Source organism: Bactrocera neohumeralis, chromosome 2 (assembly GCF_024586455.1).
Source record: "Bactrocera neohumeralis isolate Rockhampton chromosome 2, APGP_CSIRO_Bneo_wtdbg2-racon-allhic-juicebox.fasta_v2, whole genome shotgun sequence".
Lineage (NCBI taxonomy): Eukaryota > Metazoa > Arthropoda > Insecta > Diptera > Tephritidae > Bactrocera > Bactrocera neohumeralis.
Genome location: NC_065919.1, coordinates 31330189 through 31357972, shown reverse-complemented (window position 1 = coordinate 31357972; position 27784 = coordinate 31330189). Strand labels below are relative to the sequence as shown.

Here is a 27784-nt window from a genome sequence, read left to right as displayed (position 1 = left end):
TAAAAGGGTACAAAAACCTCTGTAACATAAATAAGCGGCCACTTTTTATCGCAGCTTGTATACCGAGCGGAACTACTCCTCCGGATATTGAACCGTTGCCTTGGAAAATAATCTGTACTAAATTTCGTGATGTATTAGATCCTTTAAAATGTTATAGTCCTCAGATATCGATAAATGAGCAACTTCTTGGGCAGAAAAGAGCGTATGTAAAATTCCAGAGAGATATCTCAAACATTCACGAATGTTTGGAATCGACTCCACTTATAGGGTATCCGACGTTTTCTTCGAGGTGTTACAAACTTCGTGGCAAACTTAATATATCCTGTTCAATATGATTCTTTTTAATTCGATATTCGTCCTCATTAGTTTATTTTTTGTACTGTCAAATAGATCAGAGCTTCTGCACTTCTTGTTTTGGCGGACAAATGCTTATTTCGGCATCATAAAACAATTTTCTAAGCACTTATTTTCAAACAACGTCAATGCCTAACGTTTTCGATAACCAATATATTTTAATTTGAATCTTAGTTTCCTAAAAGAATTAAAAAAGCTGTATTTTCATTTCTTAATTTGGGTAAAACTTGTCTAAATCATGGAAAAGGAAATTTGTTAGCTGAAAACAGCGGTTAAATCACTTTAATATCCTCTTGCATTGCATTCGCTAACTCTGTTGTTGCTTCAAACAGTAAATTTTTTGATAAGAAAGCAGCGCTCAAAGATAGTGAGCAGAGAAATCGCGGATCGAAGACAGCTGAAGTTTGTAGTGTCGAGTTTGGAGATTTGTAACGCCGCTCCCAATGGTTTTTGCGAATTAACTGGTTTTCTCCGATAACACTAGACCGACAGCTTAAATATTTTAGCTAAGCTATGTCGTCAAACGTACATACATACATATGTATATCACGCTAATGCATTCACAAACAATCAGAAGCAACAAACAAACCAGGTGCAAAAGTGCAGCGGTTTTCAACTGCGTGCCGTAATAACAGCTATTGCAAAGTGTGAAAGTGTGAAATTTTGAAATCCGTAGAATTCGCATGTTTCGCAAGTTTCTTTCGGTGCAATATTTGAAAACAGTGATCTTCTTTTTACTTATGTTGTGTGCAGTAATGCGTGCGGTAGGTTGCAGCTCTAATCACAGAAAGAGGCACAAAGTATATGGGAACAAACTAACGTGCTAGAAGTAAAATGACTAGGCGCTGAGGATGAAATTACAAGCTAGGCTTAATCAGAAGCTACGAAACACTACATTTTAATAAACTGTATACATATGTTTAACTTAGATTACAATTACTCACGGAGCAACTCGCGCTTCTTGTAACCAATTTTTTCAATTCTCGTGCAAATGAGTGCGCGAAACTCAGGAACTAGGTGCAAACCTGATTTCCGTAGACCACTATAAAGAATAATTTACATTTGCGTTTATGTTGATTAAAATGAGTTCGAAAAAAACTGCTATTAGATGAATTAGTTATATTTGCATTCAGGGGCGTCGCGAGGATCCAGATCATGGGGGGGTGAGTCCCTTTGAAATGCCGACTCATTTCAAGAATTTGCCGATTTAATGTATATGTTTATAAATATATATAAAATAAGGATATCTTCATTTCTGTATTACGGAGAAGTTTGACAACATAATAGCATAATTCATTATTTTATTCTAAAATTAGTATTGTACATATTAGAATAATCATCATTTAATATGTTTCTCTTAATATAAAATACATATATTGTTCAGCGACGTGTTACGCGGGAAAAAACAAGATTTTCTTAAGAAATTGAATTGCAAAAAATATAAATTTCTCAGTTATATTTTCACTCTGCGATGTTTCAACATTGACCATTTTCCAACAACATCGCGCAGATCGATTTCGTCTACTTTATCCTTTGAAGAAGAAAGCAGCATCAAAGAATTCAAACGTTCATCCCCCATTGTTGTACGCAAATCGTTGAAAACAAATTTCAATTCACTAAAAGAACGTTCACATGAAGCTGACGTGACAGGAGCAGTCATTATGTAATGAACAATTTTATACGCAGAAGGAATGACCTTTCTCAATTTGTACGCTACTATTGAAATGTCATCGAAAAGAATTTGTGTTTCAGCAAAAATACAATCTAGATCTTCACTGAAGAACTTAGGCTCCAATTGCACAACAAATTGTATAGATTCTATTGTAATATTACTTCTGTTAGCTGGAATCCTGAACATCTCTTGAATGGGTTTGAAGGTTGACATAGTTTCTTGCAAATTATCTTGAATATTAAAACAGCCGAAAATCCCGACTCGTTCATAGATGGGGGGGGTGTCACACCCCCCTGTTTGCATTGAATAAAACGGCGATCTATGAAAGTATTTAGCATCTAACTTATTACCAAAGTTATCTTTATCCACAATTTTGCTATGTCAAATTATGTTCATCGACTACACGCACTAAAATCAAATTATATTTTAAGAAAAGTGGTCTGTGGAGAGCGCTGTGGTATATATAACAGACACGCCCACTTATATTTTGTCTTAATATTGAAATTATCTGTCGCACGAAAAAGCGACGGAACTGATCACATTGAGTCACAAGCCAATTCGATTCAATTAAGCTCTTGTTAACAACTCTAAGTATATTCAATTTAATTATGTTGATGAAAAGAAACAATGTATGGCAATTTCAATGCCAATTTCATTTTCTCTTTCATAAACACTTAAAAAATTTTGGATTGGAAATTTTGTAGTTATACCCTGAACAGGGTATATTAAGTGTGCCAAAAAGTTTGAAATAGCCGGAAAGAAAAGTCGGAGACCTTATTAAATGTACATATGTACATATAAATGATCAACGTGACGATCTGAGTCAATTTAACCATGCCGTCTGTCTGTCTATCCATGCGTCCCTCCATCTAACTGCATAAACTCGAACTGGTACCTCAGTTTTTGAGATGCCAATCAAAAATTTCAATTTTACACTCGTCCCATTCTTTACAAGAAGTTGCATATTTGTCGGAACCGCGATATGACCACTATAGCATACAGCTGCTTCAAAAGCTAAACACTCAAAATCAAGTCCTTGATGTAAAAATATTTTCAATAGACAAGGTATCTTCACGAAATTTCACGGATTATTGTTCAAGGCATCGGTCCATTCCCAAAACAAATTTTTTTGATCGGACCGCTATAGCACATATCGCCATTCAAACTGAACAATCAAAATAAAATTACAGTATGGAATATTTTGTACTTGTGAAGGGTATTATAGCTTCGGTGCAACCGATGTCAACGTTTTTTCTTGTGTTTACTTTTACTTGGAACTTGAGTGCTAAAAATGCAAAAAGGAACACAAAATTTCATTTTAAAAACATGTACAAGAAATTTCCAGGAGCTCAAAAACACATACATTTACATATGTATATGTATTTTTCTGTGCCGTTCTACTTGATTTGACATAGTAAGAGCAGCTCAAAATGTACAAAATTATTAAGGAATTTGTATAGTTATTACAACGAAATTTATAAGGAAAGTATGGTTTTTATACCTTCCATGTAGGCTACTTTCAAAAAATGAGTTATTCAATTAAAAACTTGAGCTCGGAAAACAATTTAATTTGGTTGACATCAGCTATCTTAGCGCTAAAAATTACACTTAAACAGGTGCTGCTGCCGAGTAAGCGCTTCCTTGTATCGGCACTACAACACAGCGCGTACAGATCTTCGGGTGAATGTATACATACATACATATATGATGCGTATGCATGGGTGTAAGAATGTGTTTATGCAGAGGTCCACATTCGCGTTCTGCGAAACATTATACCGGTTACGTAAATACCTACTTATGGCTTATGTATGTATGTATTTTTGTGTGTACTACATATGAGACCTCTCCACGTCAAATAATCAGGTATCGATCGCATATCAATTTAGGCAGTGTTGAAATGCCAAGATAAACTAATTTAAAGTATTTATCATCATAATATAACGACATAAAATTATAAATAAAGGCTTCGGGCAAACAAAATCGCTAAAATTACTTATCGAAATTACGTTATTAATAAAATGGCGTTTACATATCGGTGTGTATGTTTAGCTTAGCTACTGCACTTATTCTGTCAATCGTCTTGTTTCTTGCAAATTGATTTCAGAATGACTCAGCGTTAAATGTCTAGATGAAGTACAAAAAAAAACAAGCAAAAACGTTAACGTTAAACGATTACACCGAATCAATAACACCCTTCACGAATACAAAATATTCCCTACATGAACTTAGTTTTGATAGCTCAGTTTATATGCAGCTATATGCTATATTAATTCGATATGAGCAATTTCTTGGTGAAGATATCTTGTCAAATACAAAAGTTTTCAACATTCCATCTGCCGCTATTTAATATTTCCCGGACTCCTTGATAACAGTGATTTCTTCGACGAGTTTCTCAATGCCTAGTTAAGTATTGTATTTTACCATTAATTTTCCCAACATTGCCAATAAGGAACAAATTTAGTTTTTATCCATATAAGTACACTACTCGATGACTTGCTTAAATAATTAATATTTCATCTCCACCTAAATAGAGTACAGAATCGTTTAAGAAAACAAGTAAGGAAGGGCTAAGTTATTTTAGGCACAAAGGTACACTGTTATAAGTAAAACACACTCTCTTCTTTTCATAGGGATAACTAACATATTGACCAATATATGCGGCACAAAGTCACCCGGAAACCCGTTCAACATACAGACATACCATTATAAGAGAAGGATTATCCCTTAATTTCAGATAATATTAGGTAGTCTTTTCGTATTTTGTCAATAGATGTCGTTGCAGCCGTATATCTCCAGTGCTACCAATCACATTGTGTCATACCATATAGTGTTGGAAAAATGAGATTTGAAAAAAAGTTGCAGCTATTCAAAAATTTGTGAAAATAATGAAGAAATTCGCTATATTTTGAAATTTTTGTAAAAAAAGGGGAAATATGCCACGCAAGCCACCAATGAAATTTGTGAAGTTTACAAAGACGATGCTGTATCAGTTCGCATAGCAAAACAATTGTTCGCTCGCTTCAGTTCTGGAAACTCTGGTTAAAATTTTATACTGATGGCATAATGTCTCCAGCGGAAAAATGGCAAGAAGTGGTCGACCAAAGTGGAAAATATTTGTTCATTTATTTATTATTGTGGTTCCTTTTCATTGGTATAATGTTTACGTGGCGAGTCCCAAACCTGGCGCACAACCCTGCGGAGGGGATGTTTTGCCGTCTCACTTTAGCTCGCCTTCTAACGGATGTTCTTAGGCTACACAGAGGATACTTGGTCAAAGACTGGAATTCGTGAGCTGCTGAGTCAAATGTAAAAGAATCCCAAGTGAATGGCGATCAGAGAACTTTCCTCACTTGCGTGAACTTCTACACATGACCCCATCCGCCGTTCGATACCAAACGAGGTTTCAGACATGGCGACTCCCTATCGTGCAACTTCTTCAACCTGCTGCTGGAGAAAATAATTCGAGCTGTAGAACTTAATCGAGTAGGTACAATCTTTTATAAGAGGGTACATTTGCTGGCGTATGCCGATGATATTGATATCATCGGCCTCAACACCCGCGAAGTTAGTTCTGCTTTTTCCAGACTGGACAAGGAAGCAAAGCAAATGGGTCTGGCAGTGAACGAGAGCAAGACGAAATATGTAGTTCAGAGAATTAAAAGACAGCGGCTACGCTGGCCAGGACATGTCGTCCAAATGGACGAAAACACTACAGCTGTGAAAGAATTCGACGCAGTACCCGCCGGGGGAAGCAGAGGAAGAGGAAGACCTTCACTCAGTTGGAAGGACCTAGTGGAGAAGAACCTGGATTCGCGGAAAGAAGAAACGACTGTCGCGCTGTTGTTAACTCGGCTATAATCGCGTAAGCGGTGTGTATGCCAGTAAATATCTCTGCTTACAAATGGATATTATAATTAAAACTAATTTTAAACACATGTCTACACATATTATATGTACAAATAGCTTTGCAAGTACATAATCTACATAACTGAACTTTATAATCGTTTCCTTTTTTCGTTAATATTTTTGTGATTGTGATGGTGAAAGAAGATTAAATGTTTCGTTTTTTAATTTCCATAAAATGCTTATTTTGTCGTCGCAATTACTATGTAATAAATTAGTGATTAGAAATTAATTGAAACTCATTGAAAAATATCATTTTGTACCGGTATTAAAGAACCATTTGAGATCAAAATCAACATTATAAAAATTTTAGACTTTTAGTCAATATATTAAATACAAAAAAGAAATTTCCTAATTATTATTTTCGGTTAGGTCTATAGTTAGAATAATGAATGATGCAATGGTTTCGCTTATATGTAACACACGTTTATCGGTTTCAAACAAAATTACATCCCAATAAGATGCCTATAATGCTTCCGTAAGCTTTAAGCGATCTATTAAACTTTCTATGGCTAAAACAAAAAAGTGTATTGTATTGATCCTAATTATGTAGTGTATATCATAATTATACTTATTAATAGAGCACTTACCTAAAGGAATATTTACTCCATTGGGATGCAGAGATGGTTTGCGTCCTACCACCGATATGGGCAATACCGCTCCTGAAGTAGACGACGGTGATGGCGAAGATGTATCACTAGAACCTTCTAGCGATTGTGCTGGAGTGGGCACTGTGGTCATGTGATGTTCGGGTGGTGGCACCGACCCAGGTACAGAGGTGATAGCAGAACCTATTCCACCGGCTATACCACCACTACTGCTAACATTTCCGCCGCCATGTTCGGCGTGTGGCGGAGAACGGATCGCTGTCGATATATGATGATGAGCCGCAGCAGCAGCTGCTGCAGCTGCAGCACTTGCATGATGATTTTGATTCAAGTGATGATGATGGTGCAAGTGATGATGATTAAGTAATGCCGTTGGTCCGTGTACCACTGGGGGTACCTCGTGTATCTGCAGAACCCTTTGCTCGTCCTGCGCTTGTGCCCGTCTCAAAGCAGTCTGCAGTGCCATGACGCGCTGACGATCGGCGGTTAAGCGACATTTTTCACAAGTGCAAAATCGGAACTTGCAATACCGTTTGTGTCCTTTTAGTGTGATTTTGAGTCCATGATTACGGCACCGTGCACAATTGGGTGGAGTGCGAGGGGAGATCGAACTGCCGCTGCTGCTGGAGGCCCCACCGCAAACGTCTGCCTTTGAGTCATGCATGTCCGAATCGGACATTGTGTCGCTGTTCCAATTATCCTCCGAAACCATTAAAGAACAGCTACGAAACCTATTCGCTATGCGTGGGTGATGACCGTGCAGTTGCGAAGAAGGTGGGCGAATGTAGACTGAAATGTTGATGCTCACTTTAGTTGGATATACCAGTACGTATAACAACGCACCTTCACTGCTATTAAGTTTTAGTGTTTTGATATTGAAACACAACTGTTGATTTGAAGTATATTTGTGCCGAAGAAACTTCCAACTGCTGGCCTAAGTTTTGATTATTGTTATTATGTCTGTATATATGTCATTTCCAAACATACAATTAACAGCTTACAAAAAAGTTAGAGATAAATAACAAAAATTCATGACTCGGACCCGCTGCTTTAATTATATTATCAAATTATTGATATTTGATTTGGTTTCGTTTAGCAATTACCAACCATTACTTAAACTTTCAATGCGATAAAACATTTTCTTTCATTCTCGAAGCCTCTACGAAGTTAAGTTTGCACGATTGTAATTATTATTTTAACGCATTTTAACGCACTGTCACTTTCGCAATGACGAGTTTTTATAGAACAAAACATTTACTTCATGGTTTAAATGTTTTATATGTCCTATAAGCACTCTTTTGATACCTGCATATCTCTGGTAGATCTTATCACTTGGATGCTTTAATGTTAGAAGTGAACTTTCACCTGAAAGCTTATTTCACATATAAAATTGTCTAACAGAGACTGATCCCTTGTTTATGTTTTATTGTCAGTAATTTATTTATTTTATGATTTTAGTTTAACCCATCCCATTCACTCATTTTCCGAAGTGGTCGTCTGTAAAAAACAATAAAATATCTTTGTCAATGAATATGTTATGCAAATGAAAATATTAGAACTTTTAAAATACATGTTTTAAATTTCTATGACTATTTCAGTACCTATTCCACACTTTTACATCAACTGAAAAGAGTAAAAGGTAAGGTATGGCAAATTTCGGGTGTCATCGATCATTATATACTCTTTCAACATGCTAGCCGGCTAAATACCTTCAGGTGTTCGACAAAATTGAAAAATGTAGCGAAAAGGTTCAAATTCATTGTTCGACAAAATCGTGAATGTATTACACATTCTTATTAAATGCTCTCTGGGTTTCGTTAAGGTACCTCACATGCCATTAGAAATTTCTGTGGGAACAGACAGAGAGGCAATCGAAATTCAACTCGTCCGGTCATCCTGATCATTCATATACATATATACAACTCTATATCTAACTTATTTTTAGGTGATACAAACAACCGTCTGCAGGGACATGTTGCAATAGAATAGTGTTACCCGATTTTATCCAATTTTGGCATTACGACATACCATTAGTTTAATAAGATAACTCACAAAATTAGAAATTTATATGATATAGGCGCAACCAGATATTTCAAATCTTTATGTTAAGTAAGTGGGGTCTTTAGGAACCAATGACTCAATTTTACCAATTTTAAATACTGAACACTTATTACCAGAAAAGTAGAGGCTAACCGGTTTTACCGTCAGAAGTCAGCCATAGACACTCAGGCCACATATTCAGATGCTTGATCTTTTGATAAATTATAGTCATATAATATTTTTATAAATATTTATTTAAAATGGGGGAAATATATGGACTTATCATATTGTTATATGTAAGGTGGTAATCCTTCTGGTGTTCAGCTGTAAAATTTTGTGCTCTTCAAAATTTTTGTAATACATTTGTAAATCTTTATTGTGAAATTTTTTGGATTAAGTCATTTGTTAAGATAAGTATCACTGATACATTATACTACTGAAGCAATTGAAATTTTCTTTAATTGTGTGTGAGCCTGAGCATTTGGTCTCTTGCTGGCTATGTAACGGCAGGATCTTAGATTCCATTCTTGATAGTAAGGGTTTGCGCTGATTTTGCATAAAATGTAGACCACCAGAAATTGACTTGTTCAAAGTATTTAGGCAGGCGCGCAATAATTTCAAGGACATCGGCCGGGAACTTGAAACCCTTACGGAAAAGTTTAGGCATTATGATTAAATCATTTAAATGAAAAAATTATCAAGAAGAGGATCCGAAGCCTTCCAAACGTAAACGTCCGTCTGATGAAGAGATCACCGCATCTTCTTTGAAAAGGATGCGCCTCCTAACATTGACCCCATCAATCTTTCTTTCCCTTGTGCTCAAGCAGAGAAGATTTCGTTATCACATGTTACAGGGAAAGTTCTAACCGAAAATGGTATGCGAAAAACTTCTCAGGCTCCGCCTCTAAATAACTCTAAGTCTGTTACTAAATTCATGTGATGATGATGGTGCAAGTGATGATGATTAAGTAATGCCGTTGACCCGTGTACCAACCCTTTGCTCGTCCTGCGCTTGTGCCCGTCTCAATGCCCTCTGCAGTGCCATGACGCGCTGACGATCGGCAGTTAAGCGGCATTTTTCACAAGTGCAAAATCGGAACTTGCAATACCGTTTGTGTCCTCTTAAATTGATTTGGAGTCCATGATTGCGGCACCGTGCACAATAGGATGGAGGGTGAAGAGAATGTCCCCGGCTGCTGGAGGCCCCATCGGACATTGTGTCGCTATTTTCAATTATCCTCCGAAACTATTAAAGAACAGCTATGTAGCCTATTCGCTGTGCGTGCGTGATGACCGTGCGGTTATGAATAAGGTGGGCAAATGTAGAGTGTAATGTTGATGCTCACTTCAATTGGATATACAAATGCGTATGACAACGCACCTTTACTGCTATTAAGTTTTAGTGTTTTGATATTGAAACACAACTTTTGATTTGAAGTATATTCGTGCCGAAGAAACTTCCAACTGCTGGCCTAAGTTTTGATTATTGTTATTATGACTGTATATATGTCATTTCCAAACATACAATTAACAGCTTACAAAAAAGTTAGAGAAAAATAACAAAAATTCATGACTCGGACCCGACGTAATCGGCAAACTCTACTCATATTTTATAAATTGTGAACACACATATGTATGCATGTATGTATATATTCAAAATCCTTTTGGCAGTTTATTAATGGTAATGGTATTCCTACCAAGAAGCTGAACGGCTAATCCTCACCAAAATATTCAGTAATTAGGGTTATAACAAAATCATCGCGGTTATCTCAGGAGAATGCAGCTATAATTACATATATTATCAAATTATTGATATTTGGTTTCGTTTAGCAATTACCAACCATTACTTAAACTTTCAATGGGATAAATCATTTTCTTTCATTCTCGAAGCCTCTACGAAGTTAAGTTTGCACGATTGTAATTATTATTTTAACGCATTTTAACGCACTGTCACTTTCGCAATGACGAGTTTTTATAGAACAAAACATTTATTTCATGGTTTAAATGTTTTATATGTCCTATAAGCACTCTTTTGATACCTGCATATCTCTCGTAGATCTTATCACTTGGATGCTTTAATGTTAGAAGTGAACTTTCACCTGAAAGCTTATTTCACATATAAAATTGTCTAACAGAGACTGATCCCTTGTTTATGTTTTATTGTCAGTAATTTATTTATTTTATGATTTTAGTTTAACCCATCCCATTCACTCATTTTCCGAAGTGGTCGTCTGTAAAAAACAATAAAATATCTTTGTCAATGAATATGTTATGCAAATGAAAATATTAGAACTTTTAAAATACATGTTTTAAATTTCTATGACTATTTCAGTACCTATTCCACACTTTTACATCAACTGAAAAGAGTAAAAGGAAAGGTATGGCAAATTTCGGGTGTCATCGATCATTATATACTCTTTCAACATGCTAGCCGGCTAAATACCTTCAGGTGTTCGCAAAATTGAAAAATGTAGCGAAAAGGTTCAAATTCATTGTTCGACAAAATCGTGAATGTATTACACATTCTTATTAAATGCTCTCTGGGTTTTGTTAAGGTACCTCACATGCCATTAGAAGTTTCTGTGGGGACAGACAGAGAGTCAATCGAAATTCAACTCGTCCGGTCATCCTGATCATTCATATATATACAATTCTATATATAACTTATTTTTAGGTGATACAAACAACCGTCTGCAGGGACATGTTGCAATGGAATAGTGTTACCCGATTTTATCCAATTTTGGCATTACGACATATCATTAGTTTAATAAGATAAATTATCAATTTATATGGTATAGGCGCAACCAGATATTTCAAATCTTTAAGTTAAGTAAGTGGGGTCTTTAGGAAACAATGACCCGATTTTACCAATTTTAAATACTGAACACTTATTACCAGAAAAGTACCTTCTCTAAGTTTCTTGGTTTATCTTAGAGGCTAACCACTATTTCGGTCAGAAGTCTGCCGTAGACACTCAGGCCACATATTCAGATGCTTGATCTTTTGATATTCCCCAATCGATGACGATGGAGCAGACGTTCCATTGCCCGACCATGAAGAAGTTCGAATAGCAATTACCCGCCTGAGGAATTACAAAGCGGCGGGGCCGATGGATTACCGGCCGAGCTATTCAAACACGGCGGCGAAGAACTGATAAAGAGCATGCATCAGCTTCTTTGTAAAATATGGTCGGACGAAAGCATGCCCAATGATTGGAACTTAAGTGTGCTCTGCCCAATCCATAAAAAAGGAGTCCCCACAATCTGCGCCAAATACCGTGGAATAAGCCTCCTCAACTACCGTCAACAAACTGATTGGACCTTATCAGTGTGGCTTTAGACCTGGCAAATCAACAACCGACCAGATATACACCATGCGCCAAATCTTGGAAAAGACCCGTGAAAGGAGAATCGACACACACCACCTCTTCGTCGATTTCAAAGGTGCTTTCGACAGCACGAAAAAGAGCTGCCTTTATGCCGCGATGTCTGAATTTGGTATTCCCGCAAAACTAATACGGCTGTGTAAACTGACGTTGAGCAACACCAAAAGCTCCGTCAGGATCGGGAATGACCTCTCCGAGCCGTTCGATACCAAACGAGGTTTCAGACAAGGCGACTCCCTATCGTGCGACTTCTACAACCTGCTTCTGGGGAAAATAGTTCGAGCTGCAGAACTAAATAGAGAAGGTACCATCTTCTATAAGAGTGTACAGCTGCTGGCGTATGCCGATGATATTAATATCATAATATTTTGGTGATACGTTGCTCTTTAGTACGCAGGCATATTTCTTCTTTTAAGACGTTTTTGATCGCAGAAATGTACCAAAGCATTAGCCAAAGAGCTTGGATGATATCGGAGTTTAGGTATACTCGTATATTTAATTCTACTGTCCTCTACTTCTTTTTTACCATAGGAATACCAAGATCTTTATGGATATTTTCATTACGCATGGTGAACACGTGATTCTTCTAAGCAATTTTGATTGGAACCTTTGTATTATATCAATATTAGTTGCACAGGTCGTACCCCACAGTTGAGTGCCATACATCCAAATCGGTTTTATGACCGCATTATATAAGAGCACTTTGTTGTCTAGGCTAAGTTTGGAGTTTTTATTTAAAAGCCAATTTAAATTTGCAGCTCTTATCTTCATGCAAGTTATTTTACTCGCTATGTGTTTTCTCCACCTAAGTCTTCTATCTAGGCTTGGTATTCACCTAGATGCATAATATGTTACTTTATTCGCTTGGGGCACTAAAATTGTTCATTTTTATTGCCGGGCACATTTTTGGTCTAAGCGAAAGTGTAACATGCTTACACTTTTGTTAATTCACATTTATACGCCAGTTGGCTAGCCATTCTTCGATAGAACTTAAGTGCTCCGCTAATACTTTTGATGTCATAATGTGGCATTTGTCATCCACAAAAGTTGAAGTCAATATATTATTAGCTGTTGGAAGATCTACCGAATATATTATGTAGAGAGTTGGGCCTAAAACACTGCTCTTTGGTACACCAGCCCTTATCTGTCGTTCATCAGATATGAAATCTCGCACTTTTACCATAAATTGTCTATTTTTTAAATAAGACTCCAATGTTTTATTCAATTCTAAAGGTAGAATGTGTTTAGTCTTATATAAAAGGCCTTCATGCCACACCTTATCAAAAGCTTGAACCTCGTCTAGAAATATAACTGAACAGTACTCTCTGTGCTCAAATGCTTTTCTTATCTCGTTAGTTATTCTATTTACTTCCTCCATCGTACTTTCGTGGAGGAAAGGAGACATCTTTGATAGTAACACTTTTTCAAATATTTTAGAAAGACAGGGTAGAAGACTGATTGGTCTGCATAATGACGGCGAAGAAAATCATCATAAAATTCCAAAAATTAATTTAATTTCAAAGAAGTTTGGTAAGTTTTTAGATCTGGTTTACGTTGATACGCTTCGTATCGTAGACAATTTGCTGGCCTTATGTAACAAAATATGTTATAATAATTACATAAACAAAGTAAAAAAATAATATTATACGTAATCCAAAATCATTCTATGATTTCGTGAACTCCAAATGCAAAATTTCTAGTTTTCTGTCCGCGATGAAATATAAGTCTACAATGTCTAATGACAATCACAAAATTTCTTATATGTTTGCTGAAATCTTTAGGTCCAATTACTCCTCAAAGTCTCCTATAAATGTTGCGTATCAGCACAAGTTATGTCCGATTTCTATGAATAATGCACCTACCGTTTCCGAAGTAGACGTCTTATATCAGTTAAATATGTTAAAACAATCCTTTAATTATGGTCCAGATATGATTCCCTCGTGATTCCTTAAAAAATATGTCAAATATACATATATACCAACCCATAAAAACAGTTTAATGCATCTCTTAGGCAAGGTTTATTTCCACCCATATGGAAAAGGTCATTTATAATTCCTTTACATAAGAGTGGATTTAGGTCATCCATTGAAAACTATAGGGGAATAGCAAAATTGTCAGCTATACCTAAACTTTTTGAAGCAATTATAACTAATAATAACGAAATAACTTTTTGCATTTCTCCACTAATTTCTTGTTCTAAGAAGGTTTTCGTAAAGGGAAATCTAACTAACTAATTTGGTAGAATTTGTTATCAACGGGCTTAAGGGAGAATAAGCATACTGATGTTATACGAGTATACACAGATTTTAGTAAAGCTTTTGATAAAATAAACCACTCAATTCTTTTGAATAAAATGGATCTTCTTGGTTTTCAACCGATATTTCTAAAATGGGTTACTTCTTATCTTTGTAGTAATAGAACTCAACCAATTATATTTAACGAAACTTGTTCTGATTTAATTAATGCCCCTTTAGACGTTCCTCAAGGTAGCCATCTTGGTCCAATTCTGTTCTCGATATTTATTAAATATAGGTATGTGCCGACAATGTAAATATTTTTAAATCATATACTTTAAATAATGAAAGATGTCAGTTACAAAAGACCTAAACAACTTAGTTTCTTGATGTGTTAGAAATGATAACCCCATTGAGCCTTAAAATATGTAAAACGATGTGCTTTTCCAGTAGATCTGTAGACTCTACTTCATACGTAATACAAAACTTTAGCTTGGAGCAAGTATGCAGTTTTGTTGATCTGGGAGTAACTGTGGAGCCCAAACTCAATTTTAATCTTCATGCTTCCAATATTTTTAAAGCTAAAGGCGCTCTTAGTTGGTCTAAAGAATATAGGAATCCCCATACTACAAAAATTGTTTTTACATATTTGGTGAGACCTATACTAGAGAATGCTTCTGTGATATAGAATCCTAGTTATCAAGCCCATTTGGCGAAGTTAGAGTCCGTTCAAAAACAATTTTTACTTTCTGCCTTAAATCATTTTCATATACTTGTACTAATCGTTTGAACGTTCCCGGTTGGTCTACCAGGCAGTTTATAAGGACCTTTGCTTTTAAAATTTTCTAGAACAAATTTTGAGTTAAACGAACCATTCCGCCGTATATGTCAGGATTTCAATTCTCATTCTAGCACATTTGATCTAACAGATTTGTTCTTTAACATTAAAAAAATTATTTTATCTACTCTTGACAAGTATGATTTAAAAACATTAAACTTACTTTATCCTAATTCTTAATTTTGGCTGATGAAAGTTTTGTTTCTGTAGCTGAGCAGCTTCAGATTGCAACGCTTAAAACTCTCTTGCCTTTTATGATTCGGCAAATTCCGAAAAGTTTGCAGATTGCGCCCCTCGCGTCTTTGGTATTATTATAAATTCTACGATACGAGGTATGTTCAAAAAGTATCGCGAATTTTGAATTTTCGCGGGTTACGTATATTCGAATTTCGAATTTTTTGTGGCGTTATGTTGTTACTCATGTCTCTCACTTATGCCGACAAGCTCGGCCATTTTGAATGTTCATTTAATTGTTGACAGCTGCTTTGCTTGCATGTATTTTGGATCGTCTTCGATTTTTACCTATTCAAAAAAATGGATCAAAGAACCTGTATCAAATTTTGTGTGAAAAACGAACTTAAGTGCGCGGATGCATTCCGAATGTTGAATGTGGATACAGAGAAGCTACCTTGGACCGAAGCAACGTTTATCGGTGGTACAAAATGTTCTCCGAAGGCCGAGAAGATGTGAACGACGAAGAGCGTGCCGGACGCCCGAGCACTTCAACAACAGACGAAAAAATTAATGAAGTGGAGAAAATGGTATTGGCCAATCGTCGAATTACCGTTAAAGAAGTTGCTGAGGACCTAAACATATCGACCTGCAAGTTGTGCGCAATTTGCGCGAAGTAATCCGCCAGAAACGCCCGGATTTGTGGAAGAACAAAAATTGGCTTTTGCACCACGATAACGCCCCTGCTCACACATCGTTGCTTGTGCACGACTTTTTGGCCAAAAACAACACACTAATGATGCCGCAGCCACCGTATTCAACAGATCTGGCCCCCTGTGACTTTTTCTTGTTCCCTAAACTGAAGAGACCATTGGAAGGACGACGTTACGCTTCTCTTGACGAGATAAAGACGGCATCGAAGGAGAAGCTGAAGAAGATAAAAAAAATGATCTTTTGAAGTTCTTCGAAGATTGGAAAAACCTTTGGCACAAGTGTATAATATCTCATGGGGATTACTTTGAAGGGGACAAAATAGATATTCATGAATAAATAAATAATTTTTGAAAAAACACAAAGTTCGCGATACTTTTTGAACACACCTCGTACATGCCAATATAATATTGTCCACTGAATTAGGCTGAAATTGGTCGGAATCTTCCTGTGATATAAGATTTCACCTGGAGGCGAGCGTTGCCTCACCCACTGTCCAATTTTTATTTCTGCTCCTACGAAGCCTTTCCTAACCATCTAAGTAGTGAAATTTTATGCTTTTACGTTGTTTTCAACATAACTCTTACATAGGGGGTAGGTGTGGTTATAATCTATTTTCACATCGTCAAATTGCACACTTTTTGATGATTTATCCTGAGCAAATTTGAATTAAATAGCAATAATAGTTTTTGAGATATGTACAATAAACGTAGTAGGGGTGATCGGTGCCCACTTTTTAAAAATGTTCAGCCCACAAGTACTCCAATCCTCTTTATCAAATTACTCTTTTATCGCTTAATTTGAAACTTAGTTATAGCACTTTATATAGTATGTTTCATCGCTTGCACGGACAGATAGTCATTCGGTATTCAACTCGTCTGGATCTCCTTACCATTTATATATGTATGTATATATCTAATATTATATAGTACTCTGTAGCAACATGTTGCAAGAGTATAAAAATCTTCAAATGAGGTATGAGTGATTAATTTGACCGAAGAGACTAATTATAAAACATTGAGTTGATGTGGAAAACGTCAATCAAAAAATGGAAATAAAACGTTTAGTTTAGTACCGTTACATGGGGAGTGAAAGATGTCATGATCCGACTTCGTTCCTTTTCACTCTGTCGGTAGGGGTTCTTATAGGATGTATCCTGAACGAATTTGGTTTTTTAGCTTTAATGGTTTGGTGCTTCTTGCTACTGCGATCCCCTACGTCAAATTAGAGCTTCATATCGTAATTTAGTCAATAGTTATAGCACTTTACATATAAGTTTTCATTTAATGGCTTTTGGTGGCCTATATCTATTTTGATTAATTTAAGGTGATACGAACAACTGTTAGGTTAACGAAACTGTTATACTCTGTAGCAATATATTGCAAGAATATAAAGAGTATAAATGCGCGCGCAAACCAAATCAATAAATACTTTCTTCCTAGATTGGTACAATCTTTTTTATTTCATTGAAGTTTGCTCAGTCAACCTCCGTCATGCGAGAAGTTCAGAAGAGTTCTGTTACTGTTGATGTAAAAAACAACGTCGATGGGCCATGCTTGACGACCCTACATTTATCAAACACATCATTACTGGTGACGGAAGTGTGTGTTTAAAAATGGCTTCGAAATTTTTAAAGAAAATAAAGAGCACCCTTGAAAAAGTTGGCCAAAACCGAAAAAAGCACGTCAGAGTTAGCCAAAAATCAAGGTAATGCTCATTGTTTTTTTTTTTTATTATCGGGATGTGGTTTACCAGGAATTTAAGCCGTCGATATAGAATACTACGTGGTCGTTTTCAGACCTCTATTTTACGTAAAGCAGTTAATCATAAACGATCGGATTTGTGGGCAGAGAATTCATGGATTTTTCAGCATCTTCTCATTCTAGAATGACTGTTACTGACTTTTTTACCAAATACGAAATGAGAGTCATCGCTGATTGAATGCATTCGCCAAATTTGGCTTAAGTGTATGGCTGTATTTCTGTTAAAATAGTCCGGATCAAATTTGATCAGATCAATATACATACATACTACATTTTTTTAGAGGTTTGAGAAGAAAACTTCAGAAAAAGTATTTAAATCTTCATCTTTAATACTTTTCTGTAACATGTTGCTGCAGAGTATAATACACGTAATTCAATTGACATAGATATAGTCTTATACAAGATGCGTTCCAAAGTAAACAGGACTTAAAAAAAAAACAGAGCAAATAATTTTTTCGGCAAAATCAATTTATTTTATTCAAAATAGTCTCCTTCTGTTTCAATACAGCTTTTTGCACGGTCCAAAAGCATGTCGAACGAGTGTTTTAGCTCGTTGGCCGGTATTTCGGTGCAAGCCTTTTGAATGGCCTCTACGTCCGCTTAACGCTTTCCTTTCATGGGCAAATGCATTTTTCCGAAAAGAAAGAAGTAGCACGGTTCCATATCAGGTGAATACGGGGAGTGGTTAATGGTTAAAATGTGATTTTTGCTCAAATAATCGTCCTTAAAATGTTGGATTCTGTGCAATTTTGGGTCGTCAGTCAATTTGTGCGGAACAAACCGTGCACACACCTTTCGTAAGCCCAAATGTTCGGTCAAAATGCGATAAATCGATGTTTTGGAGATGTTCAATTTCATTTCCATGAATTTCAATGATGATTTCGGCTGATTTTTGATGAATTCACGCACAGTTTCGATGGAATTTCCGGTAATCACGGATTTTGAGTGGCCCACAAGTTGATCGTCATTTATGTCCTCATGACCACTTTGAAAACGTTGAAACCAGTCGCGCACTCTGCTACGGGATAGACATTCATCGCAATTAAATTGTTTCATCAATTGAAACGTTTCGGTAAAAGTTTAATCAATTTTGAAACAAAATTTAATGTTGGCTCTTTGTTCGAAGCTCATTTTCGCACCGATAACACAAACATACTGACACTTAAAACACAATTACTTCACTTCCAATCAATGAAACGTCATGAAATTCTCACTGGTCAATCGATAAAGATAGCAGATTCTAACGCACCAGACGACGTATAGATGGCGCCACCAGGGAGCGCTAGATTCAAAAGGTCCTGTGTACTTTGGAACACACCTTGTATATACATATATAAATGGTCACTATGAAACTGGTGTGGAGGAGTTCTTTTGACACTTATAGCCGTCTGTGCATCACGTTTATCGCAATTTTGATTTCAATCGGAAGCTTTCACTTCACAGCATACAAATTAGGTACCGATGAATAGTAAGATAAAGCCGATTTTTCCGTCCCTATGTCGATTTGAATGTTTAAATCTTTAAAACTACGCAACGGATTTTGATGCGGTTTTTCTTTAGATAGAGTGATTGAAGATAAAGGTTTATATGTATAATAACATCCAAATAGTGGAGAAATAATTAAATTTTTTCCGCTTACGTTGCAAGCGCAGTCTGAACCCTACAAGATTATTCAAAATAATGTACTAAGTATTTTACACATTGAAAAGGTCTACAGAAAACTCCGCGATGGTATACATATGCCTATCTCTTATGGCTCAGTAATCAGTCGATGAATATTATACCATGTGCATCCCAAAAGACTGATGTAATAACCTTGCCAACCGACTTTTTCATCTTTCCACGCTGGAAGACCGGTTCATCATGTGCAGTCCACCATAATGTATGTCGATTGGAATCCAGTGTGAAATGATGGAGCCGTATTTCTATTGTCACACCGACGCAAAAATTCGGTTTTATTACGACTAAAGAGCACACAAACACTCCTCAGAATCAGCAATTCGTTTTATAAACTTGCAAGGCACTCACTTTGCACTAAGCTTTCGCCTCTTTAGGGGGTCCATTGCCTTCATTGTCCTCGGTGGTCACTTCGTCTCTTACCAAGTTAGCAAATCTCTTTTCAACGGTTGATTTCCCTGGGGAAGAGCCCAAAGCAATGCTATATCAACATAAGAAATGTTCTTATGATCCATTTTTTTGTAAACTAATACAAGTTGATATTGATATCATCGGCCTCAACACCCGCGCCGTTAGTTCTGCTTTCTCCAGGCTGGACAAGGAAGCAAAAGAAATGGGTCTGGCAGTGAACGAGGGCAAGACGAAATATCTCCTGTCATCAAACAAGCAGTCATCGCACTCGCGACTTGGCTCTCACGTCACTGTTGACAGTGATAACTTTGAAGTTGTAGATAATTTCGTCTATCTTGGAACCAGCGTAAACACCACCAACAATGTCAGCCTAGAAATCCAACCAGAATAACTCTTGCCAACAGGTGTTACTTCGGACTGAGTAGGCAATTGAGAAGCAAAGTCCTCTCTCGACAAACAAAAACCAAACTCTATAAGTCACTCATAATTCCCGTCCTGCTATATGGTGCAGAGTCTTGGACGATGACAACAACGGATGAGTCGACGTTGCGAGTTTTCGAGAGAAAAGTTCTGCGAAAGATTTATGGTCCTTTGCGCGTCGGCCACGGCGAATACCACATTCGATGGAACGATGAGCTCTACGAGATATAAGACGACATCGACATAGTTCAGCGAATTAAAAGACAGCGGCTACGCTGGCTAGGTCATGTTGTCCGATGGACGAAAACACTCCAGCTCTGAAAGTATTCGACGCAGTACCCGCCGGTGGAAGCAGAGGAAGAGGAAGACCTCCACTCCGTTGGAAGGACCAAGTGGAGAAGGACCTGGCTTCGCTTGGAATATCCAATTGGCGCCACGTAGCGAAAAGAAGAAACGACTGGCGCGCTGTTGTTAACTCGGCTATAATCGCGTAAGCGGTGTCTACGCCAATTAAGAAGAAGAAGAAGAATACAAGTTGCTTTACAAAAATGCTACATATGTATATATCATTAACTAATAGTTATAATCTAACTAATAGAAATCATATTGATGGTAGTAGTATTATCTATGGGTCACCCACAGTGAAGCAAGGACGGGTTCTCTAGTATCAGAATAAAACTTTGCGAAAATAGTGCTTTTAAGGTGTACAATCTCAAGTTTAAAAATTTCAAAATCGTACCATCACTTTTTAAACCACCCGATACCAATTATGTGTTCCTCTTTTTCTTTTTTTTTTTTTTTGGTAAAAATTTGTCTTGAATTTTTTTAAAAGTAAGTACTAGATTGAATGTTTCGACGTTCTATGGACGTAATAAAGTATATTTTTAGCTATATTAAAAATACTTGTTTTTACAAAAATATTGAAAATTAACGGAGTAATGTTTTTGCCAAAAAAAAACAACTGCTGGCATGATTAAACTTAAATATATTTTCTATACAATGGACTACGATCTTTGAAAAATATGAAAAATTAAGAAAATGGCGCCATTTTGAAAAAAAAAATCGCTTTTTTACGAAAAAAATGTCGTTGTTTTAATGCCAAATTGACAATTTTCAGCCAATCAAAAAGATCGTAGTCTATTGTATAGCAAATGTATTCAGCTTTATCAGTTTTAATTTGAAGTGGATCGGTCAATTTCTCGTTAAGTTATAATGTCAGCAAATTTGAAAAATGTCGCTTAGAGAAAAACGCGTTTAAAGTTTCACTTATATATGTTTGCTGCCATTTAAAAACTGTTTAAGATACGACCTCGCCGATTTCACAGGATATTTTTGAATATATAAACTATGGAAAAAGCAAAAAAAAAAAAATAAAAGAATTTAAATTTAAAGTTTTCTGTTAGGCCCCCTATACAACAAACAATGATGATATTTCAGCACATTTTAGGCCGAATAGTCAGTCAGTGCAGACCTTTGCCCAAATATATGTGATATAATAATATTCGGCTTTTCATTTATATTGGTTAATATAAGTACATATGTGATATTTAATCGAAAATTGATTTGGGGTTGAAAATTAATGAAATCACCACCGTCTAAGCCTTTTATCCCTAATAAAATGTTTTCTGTTCCTTCTACTTCTCATCGAATATGAGGATCAGTGAAATGTTCGGCAAGTCTTAATAACATATCATTATCTGAGGATTAAATTACTAGCATCTAATTTAACATTACTTAGCTTTCGTTTTATCTTATCTATTTACTTACAACGTAACTTATTGAAATCACTACATATAACGTATTAGAGGTAGAAAAAAGTACGAACTGCTTTCCACTTTTTTTGTTCATGTAAGATGATTATATCCCTAAGAGATCGAGCCATACCGAGATAAAGACTGGTTTTGGCCGTAGCATAGGGACAAAGCTACTGTTGCATACGAGATATATGTATTATATGTATATATACGTCCACTTTTAAAATGTCGTAAAATGTCTTATCGTCGAATCATGAAACGGTTAAAATGAAAGTTCGCACCAAGGTTACCATTGCTTTAACAGTTTTTGAGACTTACGTATATAAAACACATTGGTGAAAACGACTACGTCGCATCGTACATACTATACATTTTGTGATATATACTGAGATCTGCCATAAGTTCCGTAACAAGTTCAGACAGTTGTATAAATGTTACTCTAATTATTTTTTTAATAAAGTTTATTTTATTTAAGAATGCTTATTTCAGATTCTGTAGCAGCACGTACAATTTATATTGATATTGCCTTGTGCGCTGGAACAGCTATATAAATGTGTATAATGTGGGTTTGGGGCCCGCAACGTACAAACTACTCACAATGAAAAAGAAACAACAATAGCCTCGGATAAAAGACCCCACTTTTGATGACGACCACAACAAACGTAATAAGATCTATGATTTAAGGACAAGAACCTGGAATGTACGGTTCCTAAATTGGTAAGATGCCGATGCCCAGCTGGTTAATGTCCTCGTAAGAGTGAAGGCTGACATCACCGCCGTGCAAGAAATGCGATGGATGGGTCAAGGACGAAGACGAGTAGGTACTTCTGACATTTACTAAAGCGGCCATATAAAGGAGTGCAAATTCGGTGAGGGATTTGTGGTGGGAGAAAGACTCAGTCGACAAGTGCTGCCATTCACACCGGTGGATGAGCGTCTGGTCACAATTCACATCAGAAAAAAATTTTTCAACATAACTCTAAATGATGCCATTTATGTGCGGCCGAAGCGCGCTTATGACAATTGCCCCCGCCATGATATAAAAATTATGCTTGGCAATGTTAACGCCAGAATGAGCAAAGATGACATATTCCAGCACAAGAAATTTCGCCAAGCTGACTTGGCTGTCTCCGGATCGAAAAATTAGAAACCAGATCGATCATGTTGTGATGGATGGACGACTTGTATCCAGTGTCCTTGACGTGGGTACGCACCGAGGATCTAACATCGACTCGGACTACTATCTTGTTGTAGCGAAGATACTCGCCCGCATCTGTACAGCAAATCACGCCCGTCAACAAACACAGGGAAGGTACGACATCGAGAATCTACTATCACAACCTACAGCGAAACGGTTTTCTATCGGACCTGCACTCCTACTCCCTGAGATCACTCACTAGTAGCTCGGTATAAGGGAACTGTGAGCGGTTTTTCAACTGCCTTATATACAGCTGCAAGCAAAACCATTGGTTTTTCGTAAAGGTCGAAAGAACAGCTGGTACGGACAGCCTCCCTCGCAATGTTGCCATCAACCACAACCCGAGCGAGGTGGACGGTAAAAAACTGACAAGGTGCATGCATCAGCTTCTTTGCAATCTGCGCGATTTACTGTGTGATAAACCTCCTTAATATCGCATATAAAGTCTTATCGAGCGTAGTGTGCGAAAGATTAAAATCCAGCTTCAACAAACTAATTGGACCTCATCAGTGTGGCTTTAATCCAGGAAAATCTACTATCGAAAAAATTTTCACCATGCGCCTAATCTTAGAAAATACTCACGAAAGGAATATCGACCCACACCACCTCTTTGTCGATTTTAAAGTCGTCTCCGTCACCTCCAAAACGAACTGCTTTTATGCCACTATGTCTGAACTTCGTACCTCTGCAAAGCTAATACGCCTGCGTAAGCTGTCGTTGAAAACACCAAAAGCTTCGTTATCATCGGGAAGGACCTCTCCGAGCCGTTCGATGCCAAACGAGGTTTCAGACAAAGCGACTCCCTATCGTGTGACTTATTCAATCCATTTCTAGAGAAAATAGGTAAGGTACAATCTTCTATAAGAGTGTACAATCACGTCGTTAATTCTGCTTTATCCAGACTAGATGAGAGAGCGAAGCGTCTTAGGCTGGTTGTGAATGAGGACAAGACGAAATATCTCCTGTAATCAAACAGTCACCGCATTCGCAAATTGGCTCGCATGTCTTGGAACCAGTATTAACGCCAATAACACGTGAGCCTCGAAATCCAACGCAGAATAACTCTTGCCAACAGGTGCTACTTAGGGCGGATCAGGCAATTGATAGGTAAAGTTTATCAAGAAAACAAAGATCAGTTTCCAAGTCATTCATCGTTCTCGGCCTGCTATATGGAGCAATGGCATGGACGACGCCAACATCTGATCTTCTCGAATAAGTATTGACATATTTTTCTATTTTTTAGTGGATTTTTCCGAATGGTTCGAACCACTCGGGGACGACCATTACTCTGTCATCAACTAAATACGTTTGGGACAAATGATAAATATTGCGGTAAACAAACATTCTGAAAATACGGGTATTAAATTCTTTGGGAGCTCATAGATTTCACCAGCGCTTTTTTCCCTCATATGTACATACTCGTATATACGCAAAGCAATCACATCAATGCAAAATTACAATTTTCAGATAATTAAACAGTTATTTCTCACGAAAAGTTGAATAATTATTGAAATGGATGGATTGATTTATATTTCGATGACAAAAGTGTTTAGGCCACATCTATTACGTTGCGCATATTTATTTTTTTTTTCACTTCCAACGGTTCCAAAATTTTATTTTTAATATTTCCAAATTGTAGGTTGCTAGACGAAGCTTCGGGATTATCCTGCAGGGGCTCAAAAAACTCTCCACCTTTCTAAGTATTATTCATCTAACTGATTAAAGAGCTTAAATTTAAATAAATTATCTTTACCCAGTTTCTCTTTTCTATTAACATTTATTCTAAATAAACGCAGTAATACTGCTTGGTAACAAAGTCGAAACCCGTTTCAAGATTTGAACATTGACGTATGTAAGTAAAGAAAATTATGACTACAATATGTATATGTACATATGTATATCCGGAGCACGGGTCACTGTCATTAGGGTGACCCAACAATGCCAAAACCAATTTTGAGATTGGAATTGCTAAAGAATCAAACATCAAATTTCATATATTAGATTTCAAACCTGAAAGCAAGGAGGAAACTTTGAACTGCAGGATCAGCCAATTGTAGAAGAATTTCCAAAGACACAACCAAAATAAGAATGAATCACATTATATTTTAGAAACACTCACGGAAAATTTAACTGAGACCACTTAGTATCGATAATAAGTATTTATTTTAACTACATATGATATACCTAAATGTATGAAATAAATCAAGTATTGTAAGCAATTAAATTCTATAGCGGACATTTTAATCATAATATAAATAGATAACAATCAATTCATTGTTACATATGTTTGCAAATGTGTCATCGATTTCGCTCCGCCCACAAACTTCAAATATTATTAGTGGAGATATTTTGATCTCTGCACTATTTCTTGAAATCTTTTACAATTAAAAAAATATGTACACTCATTGGAAATGAAATTAAACTTACAATATTTTGTCGATAAATCACGCACTCTCCTTAATCTTTAATTTTTTGAACAATCGTTATATTATATTAGTATTTAATTGCCTTGTTACGATAATGTTATTGTACGAAAGTTGATAACACGGCGATATTGCATTTCTTTTGTATGTTTGTTCACTATTTTTATAATTTTCAGTTTTTAGGTAGAAGTTGACAGCAGCCCTTCAATACACAAGTTCCGTAAACTTTATTTTGCGAACCTTCGTAGTTTAAAAGGATAGGTTTCGTTCAATGAGCTTCCGTATAAATGTGCATGTGTTTGTAATCGACTATTAAAAAATAACTGATCGTGGCTCTGATTGCACTTCCAACGAAACTGAAAATATTTGAATTAACTCCCCGACGGCGAAACCCAAAGTAACAACGCACCCAAACACCCTTTGATTATTGGGTAATGTCAGCGAAGCACGTTACTGTTAGTTTGCGATCGCACGGAACACCAAATTTGAACGACAGCGCATGTAAAATCACAATCCCGAATTTTTGGCACACTTATACATACATATGTCCAATGACCGATGCAATACGCTTAGGAGCAGCTCAAAGCGCAGAAGTAACAAAGGCGGCACTTTTGTATTTATTCTTTCAAAATACAACACGAACTCCGTTAGACAACGCGCAGAACAAGCGGCGACATGAACATCGACAGCGACAGCGACATCAACATCAATTACGAATTCGTTTTTGACTATGAATTCAACTTGAACTTGATGAGCAAAGAATTGGAACAACGTGTGAGGCAAATGCGGATGCGAATGGTGACCGGCCGCAGCGGAACAGCACAGAACTGCGAATGTGGTGTGCAGTGTCCAAGTTGTCGACTCAAGGCGCTGCGATGCTAGCCACTGTGAATTGAGTTGTTCCCGAGTGCTCTAGCCATAGTGGTAACGATGTGCGAATGCACAGACCGTGATAAAGGGTGTAGTGGTTGTGGGGTTCTGCCGTTGCTAAAGAGTTGCTTGGAGCTTGTTGTGTGGCCGATGACCGTAGTGCAGTCGGCTCGTTTTGGCGAATTGTTTGCTGTCAATGACAATGTCACTGCACAGACCTGAGATACGATAGACAAACTGGCGGAGGGTGTACAACTATACAGCAACACGACAGAACCCAATTAAATGCAAACTCTCAAGAGCTAAGGCTGCAACTGCTTCTGTAAATGTTGCCGTTTCTGTTACTTTTGCTGTTGCTGTTAATCTAAATGCATTTCTTCACATGTGTCGGTTCTCTGTCGGTTTGCTGTTGTTGTTCTGCTAACATAGTTGTTTCCTTAGCGGTGAGACGAGTGCATACCGGCGCATTGCCGCAAAAAGTTGTTGCGCAGCCACCACCGCAAGCACTTGTTTAGTGCATATATGTACATATATGTATGTATAAATGAACACCTCCGGAAATGCAGCAACAACTGGCGACTATATAAGCGCTCCTACACGTCCCCGAGACGTCGCAACCAACCGCTCGCAGTTCAGTCGGAAAGTGCTATAGCCAATGTGTACGAACACATCTATGCTTGTCGCTGTGTATTGGCCTCTTTCTGTGTTTGTTCATTTATTGTCGTTAGAATATTGTCGTTGCAATACTGCGAGTGCATGCGGCACCAGAGCAATGTTAAACTGTATACAGTACTGTTAGTTCGCAACTAGCTTTCCTGTTACGGCGCTGTTGTGCAGTCCGTGCTGTCGTTGCACACGAACCAAGTTGTTCGAAGTGGTTTGACCGATCCAACACTATTCGACAAACGATTTATATTTTTTTTTTATTATTATCTTGAAAGCGTCGCTCTCACCATGATTGTAGTTCATTTATTTGCAATTATGTCTCCCTGAATTTACACACTTACAAAAAGGCGTTCGACCGGCTGCAGCACTTCGCATCTGTTTTGTGCTCAGGTATTCAGAGCTAGTAATCAAGCACAGAAATTTATCCACTCTTCTAATAGACGACCTTATACATGGCCTACAGCAGTTGCACTTTAATGTACAAATTAAAGAGAGCATTTGATTTCATCAAGATCGAAAAATTGTGCGCTATGGATTCCTCCACAATTACGTTTGTTGTAACACAGAAAGTTATAAAATATAATTATACTATGGTTTAAAGCTAGCAAGTAAGGACTGATTTGCGAAAAATGTCCTGAAACGTTCGTATTCGTTCCAGATGGTTCTCAACCAAACAGAGTGTGGGC

The 27784-nt window shown here is 36.9% G+C and overlaps 1 protein-coding gene across 9 annotated transcripts in view; it reads right to left on the bottom strand.

Annotated features, from left to right (window-relative positions):
• Positions 1 to 27784, bottom strand: part of LOC126763995 (protein doublesex) — a 149451-nt gene that overhangs the window by 113332 nt on the left and 8335 nt on the right. For 2 of the 9 annotated variants that reach the window (XM_050481782.1, XM_050481786.1), the window contains exons 1-3: positions 25567 to 26691; positions 10617 to 10808; positions 6520 to 8034 (exon numbers count right to left, since the gene is read on the bottom strand). In XM_050481782.1, coding sequence (XP_050337739.1) covers positions 6520 to 7249 — 730 coding nt within the window. In that variant the 5' untranslated portion in view covers positions 7250 to 8034; positions 10617 to 10808; positions 25567 to 26691. The other 7 variants (XM_050481755.1, XM_050481757.1, XM_050481756.1 and 4 more) reach the window with 7 other exon arrangements.